The following is a 16,900-nucleotide window of genomic DNA, read 5'->3' as shown; positions in this document are numbered from 1 at the left end:
TAAGTGGAACAACAAATCGATGTTTCTCTCTCTCTCTCTCTCTCTCTCTCTCTCTCTCTCTCTCTCTCCCTCTCCCTCTCCCTCTCTCCCTCTCCCTCTCCCTCTTCCTCTCCTTCTCCCTCTCCCTCCCTCCCTTCCTCCCTTTCTCTTTCTCTCTCACAAATCAATAAAAAATAATTATTTATGAGAATTATTATGTAATTATAGGAAAGACAAGCTTTTATATGAGCACTCATTTTTCACACTCATTGTGTCTGCTTCACCAGTGTTTAATGTTTAATATGGCGCTTGATAGAGTAGGACGGTGAATGAGGTCATGGCTTGTGGCGTGGGATGCTTCAGGAAGTCCCGTTTCAGAACCTGAGCATTTGCTAGTGAGTGTTCAGTAGGTGGTAGCTGTCATTTTTTAAAGAGGCAATATGTTGTAGCAATGGAGTTTAGGCTTTAGAAGCACACCAGCTTTGGTTCAAGAGTGAGCTTAGCCTGGCCAATGTGGCTCAGTGGTTGAGCGTCAACCTATGAACCAGGAGGTCATGGTTCAATTCCTGGTCAGGGCACATGCCCGGGTTTACAGGCTGGATCCCTAGTCGGGGGGAGTACAAAAGGCAGCCGGTCAGTGATTCTCATCATTGATGTTTCTCTATCTCTCTCTCTCTCTCTGAAATAAATAAAAATATATTTTTTAAAAAAGAGTGAGCTTAGCCACTTACAAGCTCAGTACTTTGGGAGAGATTATTTTACTTTTAGGAGTGCATGGTTTCTGTATCAGGAAGAGAAGAACAATATTACTACTTACCTTATGGCTTTTTGCAAGTATAAGTGAAGGTAATTCATACAAAGTATTTAGCTTATTATCTGCCATGTGGGGTTAGAGGTTATATTTTTAATGTTACTTGTATTGAAAATGAGCCATTGAGGAGGATAAAATGTTGAAAGTTTCTGTCCCCCCACCCTCCCCCTCATAGCAGGCGTCCTGCCCCGCTCCGCGCCTGCATATGCAAATTAACCTGCTATCTTTGTTGGGTTAATTTATATACTCACTCCTGATTGGCTGGTGGGCTTCGCGGAGGTACGGCCAATTTGCAAATTTCTCTTTTATTATAGATTGATTGATTGATTGATTGAAATAGATTGATTTCAGAGAGGAAGGGAGAGGGAGAGAGAGATAGAAACATCAGTGATAAAAGAGAATTTTTGATCAGCTGCCTCCTGCATGCCCCTACTGGGCATCGAGCCCGAAACCTGGGCATGTGCCCTTGACCGGAATCGAACCCAGAACCCTTCAGTTCGCAGGCCGACTCTATCCACTGACCCAAACCGGCTCGGGCTGATATTAATCTAGTAATCCCAGAGGAGAGGAAAGCCCACACAACTTTGGTAACTGGCTGATTCAGGCAGAAACACTTCCTGTGCTGTTGATTCATCGTCTTCCCTGTGTGGTCACCTTATTTTGAGAAGAAAAGTAATCTTTTCTTCATACTGTTACGTGGCAAAGAGCTGCTGCTGGCTTACACTGGAGTTGTTCTCGGGTGTCCCTGTTAATGAGGGCACAGGGTAGACTGCCCCCTGAGGGCTGGGTTGCCAGGAGCTGTTTGCTGTGTCCTTTCAGCAGGAAAATATTAGAGGGATGGCTGTCTGACGTTTGTCCTGAGACTACACCTATTTTTCCCTACCCATAACCTACACTGTTTTCCCCAGTGTCCTCTGGTCTCTAGGCTCCTCCTGAAGTAGAGTTTAGACTTTGTAACTGTTACAGATTGCTATCTGATTTAGGTACTCCGGCATCTCTTCTGGAAAACTCATTTGTTTCCTGGTGCCTCCCCCCCCCCCCCCCCTCCTCCCCTCATCCCTGACATTTAAATTCTACCTGAAAGAGAAGTCAGAAGAGAAAATGATTATCATTGAATTGAGGAAATGACCAGAAAATTCTCTGGCCCATTCATATATGCAGGCAGTCTTTATTTAAGGGTCGACTATGGGGCAGACAATATGCTGGCTGCTTTAAGAGTGTAACAGATTTGAAAATGAGGTTGAGTGACTATTCTATAGAACTTGAGAAAAACGGGAAATTGTTGCTTTTCCTTATTTTTAAAAAATATATTTTTATTGATTTCAGAAAGGAAGGGAGAGAGGGAGAGATAGAAATATCAGTGATGAGAGAGAATCATCAATCGGCTGCCTCCTGCACACCCCCGACTGGGGATCGAACCTGCAACCTGGGCATGTGCCCTGACCAGTCCACAGGCCGACATGCTGTCCACTGAGCCAAACTGGCTAGGGCTCCTTATTGTTTTTTAAAGATTCTGAGCAGTAGCCCCAGTTTGAAAAGGTAAAATTAATGCGAGAAATGTTATTCTTAATTAGGAAAATAACAATTTGTAAAAGAATAATATGCCCAGCCTGGTGTAGCTCAAGAGGTCACCGGTTCGATTCCCAGTCAGGGCATATGCCCAGGTTGTGGATTCGATCCCCAGTGGGGGATGTGCAGGAGGCAGCTGATCAATGATTCTCTCTCATCATTGATGTTTCTAGCTCTCTCTCCCTCTCCCTTCCTCTCTGAAATCAATAAAAATATATTTTAAAAAAAGAATAATATAAGCTCTATTTTATATATTTCAAGCAACTTTTATTAGAAAGAATTATATAGAAACATAGATAAGTGGGATCATAAATACATTTACATGTTATTTGGCCTGTTTTTCTATTGGTATGTTAGTGTTTTCATGGATTTATGTGCCTGTGTGTATATAATATGGCATATTTAAATGTTTCTTACAATTTTATTTGCCTTTTAAACTAAATTTCTATGCATCACTGCGCATTATAAATGTTTCATTTTTATGTTCTACTTGGCAGTAAATTTAGTTTTTACTTTAGTCGGTTGCATCTTTGGATTTTTTTCTCATTGGCTTTTCAAGATTTATCACTAGTGAAACAGACCAGGCCACATCTAGTGTGTAGATGTTTAAAACCCCAGGTTGGTAAAGATTGTAGGGATAGCATCAGCTTTGTAAAATTTGAGTAGAATAGTTTTAAATTAGGGGTTTTAATCTGGAGGTAAATGAAATCTCTGAAATATATATATAAGTATATGCACATTTTTTGGGGGGTGGGGTGGGGAGGACCTATAGTGTTCCTTTTTAAAAAATGTGTTTTTTATTGATTTCAGAGAGGAAGGGAGAATGAGAGAGAGATAGAAACATCAATGATGAGAGAGAATCATTGACTGGCTGCCTCCTGCACGCCCCCTACTGGGGATCGAGCCTACAACCCAGGCATGTGCCCTTGACTGGAATCAAACCCTGGACCCTTCAGTTCACAGGCCAGCGCTTTATCCACTGAGCAAAATTGGCTAAGGTGTCACTGATTTTTGGGATCATATAGTGTTTCTTAGATGTTCAAAGGATTCTGTGACTCAAAAAAAAAATGGTTTAAAATCATTGCTTTAAATGATTATTAGTTACATACCTTTCTGTTTGTAGAAAACATATGCAATTCAACTCTGATTTGTTTTATCTTGGGCTTCCCTGAAATCGTGCGAGAAGTGTTCGAGGGACAAAATATAGTTTTCCTTCCGTCTTTACAACCTCTTCTCCCTCTCTGAAAAGCACTGAAGAATTCATTTTTACTGCTTTCATTAGAGGTACCTTCAGTGTTTTAGCCAAGATAATTGACTATTTTGGCAACTCAAAACAACCATAAAACCTTAAACTTAGAAATTCACTGTGGGTTCTGAGTGCTAAAACCAGGAACTTCAGCAGTAAAACAGTGGAGATGGTGGCTCCAGTTACAAATGGTTTTTTGTAGGAGTTCCTTAAGGAGTAACCTAAGGACTGAGGGAACGGATCCCAGGTTCATGGGACAGTCAGGACCTGGCGGCCAGCTGGCTCTGTGGCCGGGAGAGGAAAGTAGGGTAGAGAAGAAGGTTGGCATTCATGCCCGAGAAGTTTTCCAAGTTCCCTGCCTCAGATCTGACTGGGCCAGGACAAAGTGTGTGAAATTGGATCTTTAAAAAAAATAAATAAATTTTTTTTTTTATAATTGATTTCAGATAGTCAGGGAGAGGGAGAGAGAGAGAAACATCAATGATGAGAAAGAATCATTGATCGGCTGCCTCCTGCACGCTCCACAAAGGGGATCGAGCCCACCACCCGGGCATGTGCCCTGACAGGGAATCGAACCCGTGACCTCCTGGTGGATGCTCAACCACGGAGCCACGCCGGCCGGGCTGAAATTGGATCGTAAAGGAGTGTTGCTTATGTTCATCCTAAGCCTCTCCCAAGGAGAATGGAAATTAAACTTGAATCTTCTGAGGAACGCTTCCGTCCTCCCCGCCTTGTCTCAAGTCCTCTCTCCTGTGCAGGTGGATGGAAGCCTGCCTTGGGGAAGATCTGCCTCCCACCACAGAACTGGAGGAGGGCCTCCGGAACGGCGTCTACCTCGCCAAGCTGGGAAACTTCTTCTCTCCCAAAGTGGTGTCCCTGAAGAAGATCTACGACCGGGAGCAAACCAGATACAAGGTGAGTCCTCCCCGGCGTGGTGCGAACGCGACCGGGAACTTGAGCGAGGTTAGCATACGTTCTCCTGTGTATGAGTTACTGAGAAATGCGTTTACGTGTGTTTGTTCCAACAAAAGTGGAGAAAATAGTGCAAAGTCAAGATATAGTAGTAGAGGAACTTCAGCGGTTTGTATTTCTGATACGTTTCTTACGATGGTGGGTATCATCATGGTCCTTGATGAAAAATTTTTTTTTTTTTTAATCCTCATCTGAGGATATTTTCCAATGATTTTTAGAGAGAGTGGAAGAGAGAGGGAAAAGACAGAGAGAAATATTGATGTGAGAGAAACACATTGATTGGTGGCCTTCTGCACGTGCCCCGCCCAGGGCCTGCAACCGAGGAATATGCCCTTGACCAGAATTGAACCCGGGACCCTTTGGTCCACAGGCCGACGCTCTATCCACTGAGCCAGACCGGCTAGGGCCTTGATGAATTTTTTATTTCTTAGAAGGTAGCGGAAGTAACTAGGGGAACTACTTTAAATCTAACTTTAACCAAGTCCTGAGATTTGTTGGCAAATTGAAAGCATTAGCAACTTTAGGGAAAAAGGATCGATCTGTGATATTAGAGTTCAAGGTAAATTGAATTGGAAAGCGATCCAATTTCAGGAAATGGAGGTAAGTGAAAGGGTTTGATTCCTGTGGCCCACGGCCCTGAGAAAGAAAACTGCTTAGTTCAGTTGACAAGGACCAACATTAGTCGTCTAAGAGCTTCGGTGGGAGCTTTCATGAGAGCTCTTATTTGAAATAAGGATGCAGATAAGATAGTGGAAGATTGCACAACCAACAGCGAATGGAAGAGCAGTTGACTGTAATAATGAGCTAAGGATGAAGATGCAATCAAAAGAGATTTTTATGTTCAAATTTAAAGCCAAAGCCAAATTAAAAATCTCAGATAGAAACCTTTCTTTTTAAAAAAATCTATTTGATTTCAGAGTTGAAGGGAGAGGGAGAGAGAGATAGAAACATCAATGATGAGAGAGAATCATTGATCAGCTGCCTCCTGCACGCCCCCCCACTGGGGATGGAGCCCGCAACCCGGGCATGTGCCCTGACCTGAAATCGAACTGTGACCTCCTGGTTCATAGGTCGGCACTCAACCATTGAGCCCCGCGGGCCGGGCCTCTCCGGATAGTTGTTAAATGAGAGGAGCGGAGATGTGGATCTGGCTTTTTGGGATTGGAATGTGAGCATAATGCTATAGACAGACCTTGAATTTAAGGGGACCTTGTAAAGTCTCTCAAGGAAACTTGCAAGAGAGTTTTTATTTAGTATTGTGTCACTATTGCCAATGGTGGTTTGTGTTTTTTTTTAATTAAAAAAAATTATTAAATTGATTGGGGTGACACTGGTCCACATGAACATACAGGTTTCCGGTGTGGGTTTCTATGTTACCAGATCTGTATGCCCACCACCCAAAGTCAGATCTTCCCCTGTCACCTTATACTAGGACCCCCTTCTCCCCCGCCTAATGGTCTTTTATTTGTTCTAGGCGACCGGCCTCCACTTCCGCCACACGGATAATGTGATCCAGTGGTTGAATGCCATGGACGAGATTGGCTTGCCTAAGGTACTTCACGTGAGAGTCATAGTTCTGGCCTCGCTCTGTCCTGGCATAAGGGTTCTCACTCTAGTTATGAAAGTATTCTTTATCTTCAGTGGAATCTTTGGTGATTTTTTTTAAAGAAGTACTTAAGATCTCTTTCTTCTGTTTCTTTTAGAAAATAGTTTTGTTCTTTTTGTTTTATATTCCTCATCCCTGCTTCACCCTGCCTTAGAGAAATTCCCTGCAATATCATTTACTTTTACTGCATCAGATTGTAGACTTACATTAAAATTCACTTACCATGATATTCTGCCAGACACCACAAGAATTTTAAAGTATATACTTCAGTGGTTTACTATTATTATTAGTAACAATGTTGTTTCATTAAAATTTGGCTTTCAGAAATATTTTAGAAATGTTATCTTCTAGCTTCAGAATAACCAAATATAGGGTGTTTGAAGGATCATTTTTAAAAAAATATATATTTTTATTGATTTCAGAGAGGAAGGAAGAGGGAAAGAGAGATTGAAACATCAATGATGAGAATCATAGATCAGGTGCCTCCTGCACCCCCCCACCCCCACTGGGGATCGAGCCTGCAACCTGGGCATGTGCCCTTGACCAGAATCAAACCTGGGACCCTTCAGTCCACAGGCCGAAGCTCTACCCACTGAGCCAAACCAGCTAGGGCTGAAGGGTCATTTTATATTTCAAATTATAGAGGCAATATAATGACATTGACTCTTATATCTAGTTTTGGTGATGGCTGTAATTTTTTTAGCAGGTTTATTGACGTATGATTGATGTACAAACAACCACATATATTTGATGTATGCAGTTTGATGAGTTTGGAATGATGGTTGTAGTGCTGATAATGGGAGTGAGCATCCCTGACTTTTTAAAAAATATATTTTTATTGATTCAGAGAGGAAGGGGGAGAGAGAGAGAGAGAGAGAGAGAGAGAGAGAGAGAGAGAGAGAAAGAAACATCAATGATGAGAGAGAATCATTGATTGGCTGCCTCCTGTATGAATCCCACTGGGGACTGAGCGGGAAACCCTGGCATGTGCCCTGACCGGGGATCGAACCGTAACCTCCTGGTATATAGGTCGACACTCAACTACTGAGCCATGCTGGCCGGGCCATCCTTGACTGTTTTGCTCAGGAGTTTATTTAGGGCTGCTCATAGTGAAATTGCCATCTCTAGCTACCCAGTCCCACTGGAACCCGTAAAGGCTATTCTATATGATCCTTCTTACAGGCCTGGGCATCTTTTCCCACTCCCCCACCCCATACCTTTGACCTAAGAGTCCTTCTAGGAAGGTGTCCCTCCACCATAATCAGACAAGCCCAAAAGATGTATATGTAAGGATTTTTCAGCCTTGCTTTTGGTAGAAGAAATTGATAGCAAACCACACGTTCCTTCCCTAGGGAATTAATTGTGATGCAGACAGTCCGATCCCAGTGCAGCCATAAAAAAGGATGACGTTACTCTGTATTGACAAAGGCCGTTGTCTGGGATGTGCTAAGTGGAAAAATAACGTAATAGGCTAAGGTTAGAAGAGTTTGTGTCCTGGCTAAGATGAGATCACTATTTTTGTGTAAAAATAAAGTGAATATTCTCGGGAAAAATCTGTTAGGAAATACAGTTTTCATTTCTGTGTGATGGGATTAGGGGTTGGCTTTTTAAAAGAAATATATTTTTATTGATGATAGAGAATCATTGATTGGCTGCCTCCTGCATGTCCCTTACTGGGGATTGAGCCGGCAACCCAGGCATGCGCCGAACCGTGACCTCAGGCTGGGCTGTTTTTTTCTTTTTCTTTATACTGTCCTATAGGCTAAATTTTTGTAAACAACAACAAAAAGTGAAGGGGCGGCCGAAACCGGTTTGGCTCAGTGGATAGAGCGTCGGTCTGCGGACTGAAAGGTCCCAGGTTCGATTCCGGTCAAGGGCACGTACATTGGTTGCGGGCACATCCCCAGTAGGGGGTGTGCAGGAGGCAGCTGGTGGATGTTTCTCTCTCATCCATGTTTCTAGCTCTCTATCCCTTTCCCTTCCTCTCTGTAAAAAAAAAACAAAAAAAACGTGAAGGGGCGAAAAGGGAGACGTGGAGTGTTAGGAAGTGCCTACAGCCGATTGTAAATGTATAGCACAGCGCTGACCTCACTGTTGCCTATCTGTCTGTTGAACCGAGTTAAATCCAGAGCTGAGTCTTTGCAGCAGACACGTTTTTGGCCTCGTTTTTTCAGAGCAGAGTGCTGAAGCTGTCTCCCCTGCACTGGTGTGTGTGAGAATTAGGCCCCACAATGTCAGGAAGTGCTGTGCGTCAAGTCCTGACAGCTACTTGGCCTTGCTGTGCACCTGTAACTTCCTGTTCCTGTTTTTGTGTGGTGTGCCTATTGGGCAATGATGACTTAACCTCTTTTGAACGGTACCCAGGGCCTTGTTAATATTTGCCGTTGCTAGTAGTCGTATTGCTATTATAAAATGCTTTTTTGTTGTTGTTTTTTGTTTTTCGGTTAATCTTCTCTCGAGGATATTCCTCCATTGATTTTTAGGGAGAGTGGAAGAGAGAGGGAAAGACAGAGAGAAACACCGATGTGAGAGAAACACATCCATTGGTTGCCTCCTGCACGAGCCCCGACCAGAGCCCAGGCCTGGGAGGAGCCTGCAACCGAGGTACGTGCCCTTGACCGGAATTGAACCCAAGACCCTTTGGTCGGCAGGCTGACGCTCTACCCACTGAGCCATGCTGGCCGGGCTAAAATGCTTTTTTCATGATTGACTTTTATTACCTCTTTTTGTTTACTAACAATAGTGCGTTGTCCTGGACCACAGTTACAGCAAACATGGAAACGCCAGGGCTTTCAGGGACAGAAGGGTTTTCCTGGCTGTCCGTTTTGAAATGTCCACCCTTCACGATTTAGGTCCAGAACACTTCTGAGTAATGTAGACTAAAGACACTCAGCCTGAAAATGTATTGTTGGCCGTGGTATAACATATGATATATAATCAACAGTACATATTTAGTATTTATTGGGATGTCTTTCCTGATCTCTTTATATGGTACACACAGGTTAATTATAGAAACTTACTGTGATAATATTTTGGTTCTTATCCTTTTTAAAAAAAATATATTTTATTGATTTTTTACAGAGAGGAAGGGAGAGGGAGAGAGAGTTAGAAACATTGATGAGAGAGAAACATCAATCAGCTGCCTCCTGCACACCCTCTACTGGGGATGTGCCCGCAACCATGATACATGCCCTTGACTGGAATCGAACCTGGGACCCTTGAGTCCGCAGGCCGACGCTCTATCCACTGAGCCAAACCAGTTAGGGCGGTCCTTATCCTTTTTGACTGTTTATTATAATTGGTACTATTGGCCACCTCCTCCTTGAAATATTTTTGTAATTTTGAGTTTGATTTTTTTAAAATTGTTTTTAATCTGCCCAACTAGTCCTCTGTTTTCTTCAACTATTCTATCTTCCATATCCTACTAGTGGGCATTCCTTAAGATGCAATCCTTATTTTAGCTACATTCTCTCATTCTCATGGTTTCAGTCATTTTTATTATTTAAAAAATATTCTTGTATTGATTTCAGAGAAGAAGGGAGAGGTAGAGAGAGGAGGTAGAAACATCAATGATGCGAGAGAATCATGGATCGGCTGCCTCCTGCATGTCCCATGCTGGGGATCGGGCCCGAAACCCAGGCATCCGTCCTGACCAGGAATCGAACCGTGACCTCCTGGTTCATAGGTCGACGCTCTACCCCTGAGCCACGCCAGCAGGGCGGTTTCAGTTATTTTGAAGACTCTTTGCTGTAAGATGAACACAGTATCTTCAAGTGGACATTTCTCCTCGGATAGCTTTCTAGCACCTAAAATTTCTCACGTCTGAAGCTAAACCTACCTTTTCTGGCACGTGAACATCCCCTCCTCTGTAATGAATGGAACCTTGTTATCATTTTCCCCGTTACCCAGGCTCCAAACCTTGGCCTTCCCTTGGCCTCCTAAATGCAGTTACTCCCCCAGCCTCCCTCCTTTATTTATTTTTTAAAATATATTTTATTGCTTTTTTTTACAGAGAGGAAGGGAGAGGGATAGAGAGTTAGAAACATCGATCAGCTGCCTCCTACACACCCCCTACTGGGGATGTGCCCGCAACCAAGGTGCATGCCCTTGACCGGAATCGAACCTGGGACCCTTCGGTCCACAGGCCGACGCTCTATCCACTGAGCCAAACCGGTCAGGGCCCTCCCTCCTTTATTTGAAGTGCCTCTTTTATCTGCTGACACAGCCTGCCAGCGGCCTCCTTCGCTTGCATCTCCTCACCGTTCTCTGCCTCCTGTGTCTTGTCTCCAGTCAGATCTTCCCGGGGCTCCGAGGCTCTGCTTTCACTCCCTGGCTCCAAAGTGAGGACTTCTCTGTGGCCTGCGTATCAGGTTCAGACGTGCCTGACTCTCCAGGGCCTCATAATCTGATTCCATCCCACCTGCCCCGCCTTCTTTTCCTGTTTCTGAAATGGATTCTCTGCCGTTTTCGGGGAGATTGCTCACTGTGACGGGGATTTTCACCTTTCAGGGGGAGGACATAGCTCAGTCTTGGGAAGTGAGCATGTGGAGCTGGAAAAATTATCCAAAAGGATGATTCTGACCCTAACCGGTGTGGCTCAGTGGATAGAGCATCGGCCTGCGGACTGATGGGTCCCAGGTTCGATTCCGGTCAAGGGCATGGACCTTGGTTGCGGGCACATCCCCAGTGGGGGGTGTGCAGGAGGCAGCTGATCCATGTTTCTGAAAGATGAGACAGAGGGCTGAAAACCATGACTATAGGCCTTATTAGAGGAGAAGGACCCCTGCCGGGCTGCCTCCCAAAGGAAGAGAGCGCATGTGCAGGGGTGAACACGCCTTTTGAGGGGAGGAATGGGACGGGATGGGGCTTAGGGTACTCGACACTCGCTGATTGGTGGTTTCATATAAGGCACATGATTAGCACTTAGGTACTTAGGAATCGGGGGCTTAGTGTATTTGGCAGGGGCGGATTGATGGTTCAATGTACAGTCCATATAAGGTGCCTGGTTAGGGGCTCAGGAACGTCTAGGCCGCAGGTGCAGTTTACCTCATACTCCGTCCATCAGTTGGGGGAAGGGAGGATCTATCAGTTTCTCTCCCATCGATGTTTCTAACTCTCTATTCCTTTCCCTTCCTCTCTGTAAAAAATCAATAAAACATATATATATTTTTTAAAAAGGATCATTCTGATACATCCCATTTCTTGGGGTGGGGGGCCGGGCAGTTCATTCCAGTGGAGAGGAATGATGATTGTGGGACGAGCATCAAAACAAAGAATTGGCCCTAGCCGATTTGGCTCAGTGGATAGAGCATCGGCCTGCGGACTGGAGGGTCCCGGGTTTGATTCTGGTCGGGGGCACATGCCTGGGTTGCGGGCTCCATCCCCGGCGGGGGACATTCAGCAGGCAGCTGATCAATGAATCTCTCTCATCATTGATGTTTCTGTCTCTCTCTCCCTCTCTCTTCCTCTCTGAAATCAACAAAAATATATTTAAAAAACAACAACAAGAAAAAAACAGAGAATTGAACACAATGTATTAAGTGCTGTAATAGATACCTAGTACTGTAGCATCTCCCACTGCCTTGTCAGAATTCTTCTAATCACCTTATAATTCAGCCTTTCACTTCTCCAATCCACTGTTATTCCTTCCCCACCAAATTACAGGTTGAGTCTTGTGTGGTGCCTCATTACCATGGGAATAGGTTTTGAACTTCCAGGCTATTCACGCTCTAAAGCTCCTCTGTTCCTATTCCACCTCATTCACAAATGCATCAAGTATGGAGCTCCTTCCATGACCTGGGCGCTGGGCTTGGCATGGAAGATCCAGCAGTGAGCAGCCCAGACCGGGTCCCTGCCTTCATGTGGCTTGTAGGCTGGTGGAGGAGTCAAGCAGATGATAGCCCAAGTGATTGATTGATTGTGCTAAGTGCTGCCAAGGAAAGCGACCCATCACCCACAGTCCCACACATGGACACCCTCTATTCTGGCTACTTCATCTCAGTATCTTCCCACTTCCCCCAAGCAGTATGGCACAGTGTAATGTTTTATCATTTTTTTCAGTGTCTAAATGTAGTGGTTTGTACAGATGGAAGCACTTCGTAAACGTTCTGTGGAATTCCTACTCAGTCTAGGCATGGCAGATAGTAACCGGGAAGATTACAATCCTTCAAAGCCAGTGTTTTATTTATTTATTTTAAATAATCCTTTATTGTTGAAAGCGTTACATATGCCACCTTTCCTCCCCATCGGCCTCCTCCAGCCTACCCCGCCCCCCACCCCAGGCCCTCACCTCCCCATTGTCCATGGCCATGGGCCATACATGTATGCATACAAGGTCCTTGGTTTACCCCCCAGTCACCCACCCTCCCCTGCCTTCCCTCCGAGATTCCACACTCTGTTCCATGCTTCCATGTCTCTGGATCCACTCCGTTCGTCAGTTTATTTTACTTAGATTCCACATATGAGTGCGATCATGTGATACTTGTCTTTCTCTGACTGGCTTATTTCACTTAGCATGATGCTCTCCAGGTCCCTCCATGCTGTCTCAAAGCAAAGCCAGTGTTTTAAACTGGACTCGAACTTGGGTTTGATTTGACCATTACTGAGTCTGTCACTTTCACATACCCAGGGTCATTCAGTGGGTTGACCAAATAAGGCTTTTTGAAATAGTGTTTTTCGTTCCGTATTGTAGCATTTTATTCCTTGCATTACTTATGGTTAAATGTTTTTTCACCCTAATGAAGTTATTTGCTGAATGCCACAATGTTTGTTAATTGTCTGATGTTTTATTCGTATTATTGATGATTGGTGAGTGATCAAAAGAAATCCAATGGATGGATACTTACTCTACTGCTTTTATTTCTCCTCAGATTTTTTACCCCGAAACTACAGATATCTACGACCGAAAGAATATGCCACGATGTATCTATTGTATCCATGCACTCAGGTAACCGGGTTTTCTTGGTAAAATAAGCAGTGCACAGAGAACAGATTAGTGGTTCCCAGAGGTGGGGGTTGAGGGATGGGTGAAATGAGTGAAGGTACAAACTTCCAGTTATAGAGTAATTGAGGCCTGCCGATGTAATGTGCAGTTGTTGTGGTGTAACCCCCATCTTACAAAGGACGCCTCAAAAGTCGAATTATGGAGTCATTTATTAAAGGCCGGCGGCATACGAGGGGCTAAAGCTCCAAATCTCGCAGCCCCGAACAGCTTGCCACTTCTGGCTTATATTGGCAGAATATCACAAAAGTATCGATTACATCTTTGGGTCTGGAATGAGGAACCTGTTTCACGATTTTACAGAAGTGAAACTGAGCAAGTTAGTTATCTAAAGTATCTATGAATCACTGAATCGTCAGAAACACATTATCTGGGACCACCTGGACAATTTAGAATAATTGTGCTGTCCAGATTCTGGGATCACTGAGTAGCTACTATCTGTAGCTACTGAGGCAATTTAGGATCATTGATCTGTCTTGGGTCCCAGGAATGTGCTTCGATGACCAGTGAGATCACAATCAATGGGACATTCAAACCATCATCAATGGAGTATTGGGATAGCATACATAAGTTCAGAAAATCAAAATAACTTTTAAATGAGTACAAAACCCAAAACAGCAAGGTTAAAATACTAAACAGCAATTTTTACCCAAGTATGGTTGCTACCATACTTCACAGTGTAGTGGCTATTCTATATAATAAAAGGCTGATATGTAAATTGACCAAATGGCAGAACAACTGGTCGCTGTGACACGCACTGACCACCAGGGAGCGACCACCAGGGGGCAGACGCTCAATGCAGGAGCTGCCCCCTGGTGGTCAGTGCACTCTCACAGGGGGAGCGCCACTCAGCCAGAAGCCAGGCTCATGTGTAGCGGTGGTGGCAGGAGCCTCTCCTGCCTCCGCGGCAGCGCTAGGAACAGCGTGCCAAGCGGTAAGGAGCAGCAAGCAGGCGGGCAGTAAGTAAGGAGCGAGGGGTCCTGGACTGTGAGAGGGCACAGGCTGGGCTGAGGGACCTCCCCGAGTGCACAGATTTCGTGCACTGGGCCTCTAGTAGTTAACAATACCGTGTTGTATATTTGAAAATGGCTAAGAAAGTAAATCTTAAAAGTTCTCATCACAAGTAAAAAAATTTATAACTATTTTTGGTGACAGATGTTAACTATCATTTCAATATTATATCTATGAAATCATTATGTTGTACACCTGAAACTAATAATGTATGTCAGTCATCTCAATTTTAAAAAGCAGTTTAGGATTAACATCTGAATTGGCTATGTAGTTTTTTGTCTATGGTGTAATGAAAAAGATTGTGCATTAGCTTCAGAATTTTTAAGTAGAATAGGATACTATTATTTTAACAAAATGGTGAGAAACAGCTGTGTTTTTCTAGGGCGCAGGGAGAAAGGAATCTATTATTATAGATTCCTATAATCTATAATAATAAAAGCATAACATGCTAATTAGACCGGACATCCTTCCGGACAACCTTCCGGACGAAGCTGGGGCTATGAGGGAAGCCCGGGTCCCGGGTGCCAGAGGGAAGCTGGTGCCGGCAGCCGGGGGAAGGAAGGCCTACTCTTGCACAATTTTGTGCATTGGGCCTCTAGTAAATGATAATCCTGGTGTGAAAACATAGTATAATCTTTCATTATTGATCTAGTGTTTCTGTGAACTCTGCATTTCCCACAGGATACAGTTCCTTTTTAATTAAAATCTCTTAAAAATTATAAAAAATATATACATTTGAAAACTTTCATTGTTTATCATTTTGTTTCATGCTGATAAGCTGAATTACAAAATAAACTATGTCTTGATACTCTTTAGTAGTACAATCAAATTTTGTCAACATCTATATTTGATATATAAAAGCCTAAGCGACCGTTACAACTGAATGACCGGAATGACCGCTCAACCAGTCGCTGTAATGTGCACTGACCACCGGGGGCAGACGTTCAACACAGGAGCTGTTCCCTGGTGGTCAGTGTGCTCCCACAGCCAACCTCCCCTTGGCCGGCCCCCCATTCCCAGTCTGCCCTGATCGGGGGGCGGGAGGGGCCCAGCTGGCCAACCTCCTGTGGCCCCTCCCCCCCACCCGGCCAGCCAACCTCCTGGGGTCCCTCTCCCCAGCCTGCTGGCCCCCTGATAGGCCTCAATCACCAGCCAGGCCGAGGGACCCCACCCACATGCAAATTCATGCACCGGGCCTCTAGTCTTCAGATAATACCAGAAAATATCAAATGGTTAATTTATAATTTATTTAGTTATTTAGGTCCTCACCAAGCCATTTGTTCATTAAATAAATTTTGTGCCAACACAAATAAATAGGAACTGAAACAAAAATTTTTTTCACCATTTTATAGTAAATTTGGAAGATGACTTAGAATCAACAAAGTACAAAATTAGAAGGAAGAGACGATCTATATGGAGGCGGGTTTAGGATGGGATGGGAGTAGGTGCTTATAATAGTATTTCAGAGTGGTCCCCATGTACATGATGGCTGTGGGACTACAGGAGAAGGTGATGGGACATGTATGTGAGAGTTTGCTTGGGCTGCTCATTTTATGTAGCATGCTGTATGTGTGCTTCATGTTAGTTATATTTACATGAATGTATGTATAATATTGTATAATAAGAAGCCTGTTGCCTTCAGCTAGATCAAACATGTGCCAGATGTTGATTATCACCAGAACCCCCAAAAGTGTGAAACCCACAAAAGAAAGACTATCCCTCAGGACTAGGGACTCTCTTCTGTGGACCAAGGCATTAGCCTCCTTTCTGGAAGGTTCCCTCCGTCGGCTCTTTCCTCCGGGCCCATCTGCCACCAGAGCCATCTTTCCAGAACAGCCCTGCTTGTATCAGACCCTCCATAGAATACTGGCTGGCTCTGTTCCAGGCTCCCCCGCAGCCATTCCCTCCTCTGCAGCCGTGCGCTGGTCTTCCTTCCCCACGTGCTGTGCCGGTTCCTTTGCCAAACTGCCCTTTCTCCCCCTAACACCTCAGATACATATTTTGATACATTTTTTTTAACTTGTTATCTTTCAGGCAGAATTAGCTACTTCCCTGCTTTGTGCTCCTCTAGCATTACTTTGTAGAAACCTCTTCCTTCAAGAAGAGTGCTTGTTACATTGTAGGCTGGTTATTTGTTCTTATCTGTCACTTGTGTTTTTTTTTTTTTTTAATATATTTTATTGATTTTTTACAGAGAGGAAGAGAGAGGGCTAGAGAGCCAGAAACATTGATGAGAGAGAAACATCGATCAGCTGCCTCCTGCACACCCCCCACTGGGGACATGCCCGCAACCAAGGTACATGCCCTTGACCGGAATCAAACCTGGGACCCTTGAGTCCGCAGGCCGACGCTCTATCCACTGAGCCAAACCGGTTTCGGCATGTCACTTGTTTTTTTTTTGTGGACTCCTCGGGGGCAAGAACTATATCCTTTACTCTTTCCTTATCTTTGTGTCTGTAGCACTTAGATGCCTTGCATATTGTCCAAATCATACATGATAACAAATGTTCCTGCCCCTCCTTCAGCTCAGGGGGAGACTCTCTGCCCTATAAATAAGTGTACAAGGGAAGTGGTACTTTCCCTTTATCAGATGACTTCATGTTTGTCTTGGCTGAGCCGGTCAAGTCCTCGCTCCATTCCCACTGTTGTGTGACATTTTATGATTTCTCCAGCTCATGCCTTCGACTAAACTCCTGTAGTTTGCTT

General features: G+C 44.2%; 1 protein-coding gene across 1 annotated transcript in view; it reads left to right on the top strand.

Moving 5' to 3' along the window:
* Nucleotides 1-16,900, top strand: part of IQGAP1 (IQ motif containing GTPase activating protein 1) — a 109,615-nt gene that overhangs the window by 34,935 nt on the left and 57,780 nt on the right. Inside the window, exons 3-5 of the mRNA XM_079764044.1 lie at nucleotides 4,364-4,520; nucleotides 6,052-6,129; nucleotides 13,053-13,129. Coding sequence (XP_079620170.1) covers nucleotides 4,364-4,520; nucleotides 6,052-6,129; nucleotides 13,053-13,129 — 312 coding nt within the window. The remainder of the gene's footprint in view (nucleotides 1-4,363; nucleotides 4,521-6,051; nucleotides 6,130-13,052; nucleotides 13,130-16,900) is intronic.

This window comes from Cnephaeus nilssonii, assembly GCF_951640355.1.
Source record: "Cnephaeus nilssonii genome assembly, chromosome: 24".
Lineage (NCBI taxonomy): Eukaryota > Metazoa > Chordata > Mammalia > Chiroptera > Vespertilionidae > Cnephaeus > Cnephaeus nilssonii.
Note: the sequence above shows the minus strand (reverse complement) of the source record. Positions and strands in the feature narration are given on the sequence as shown.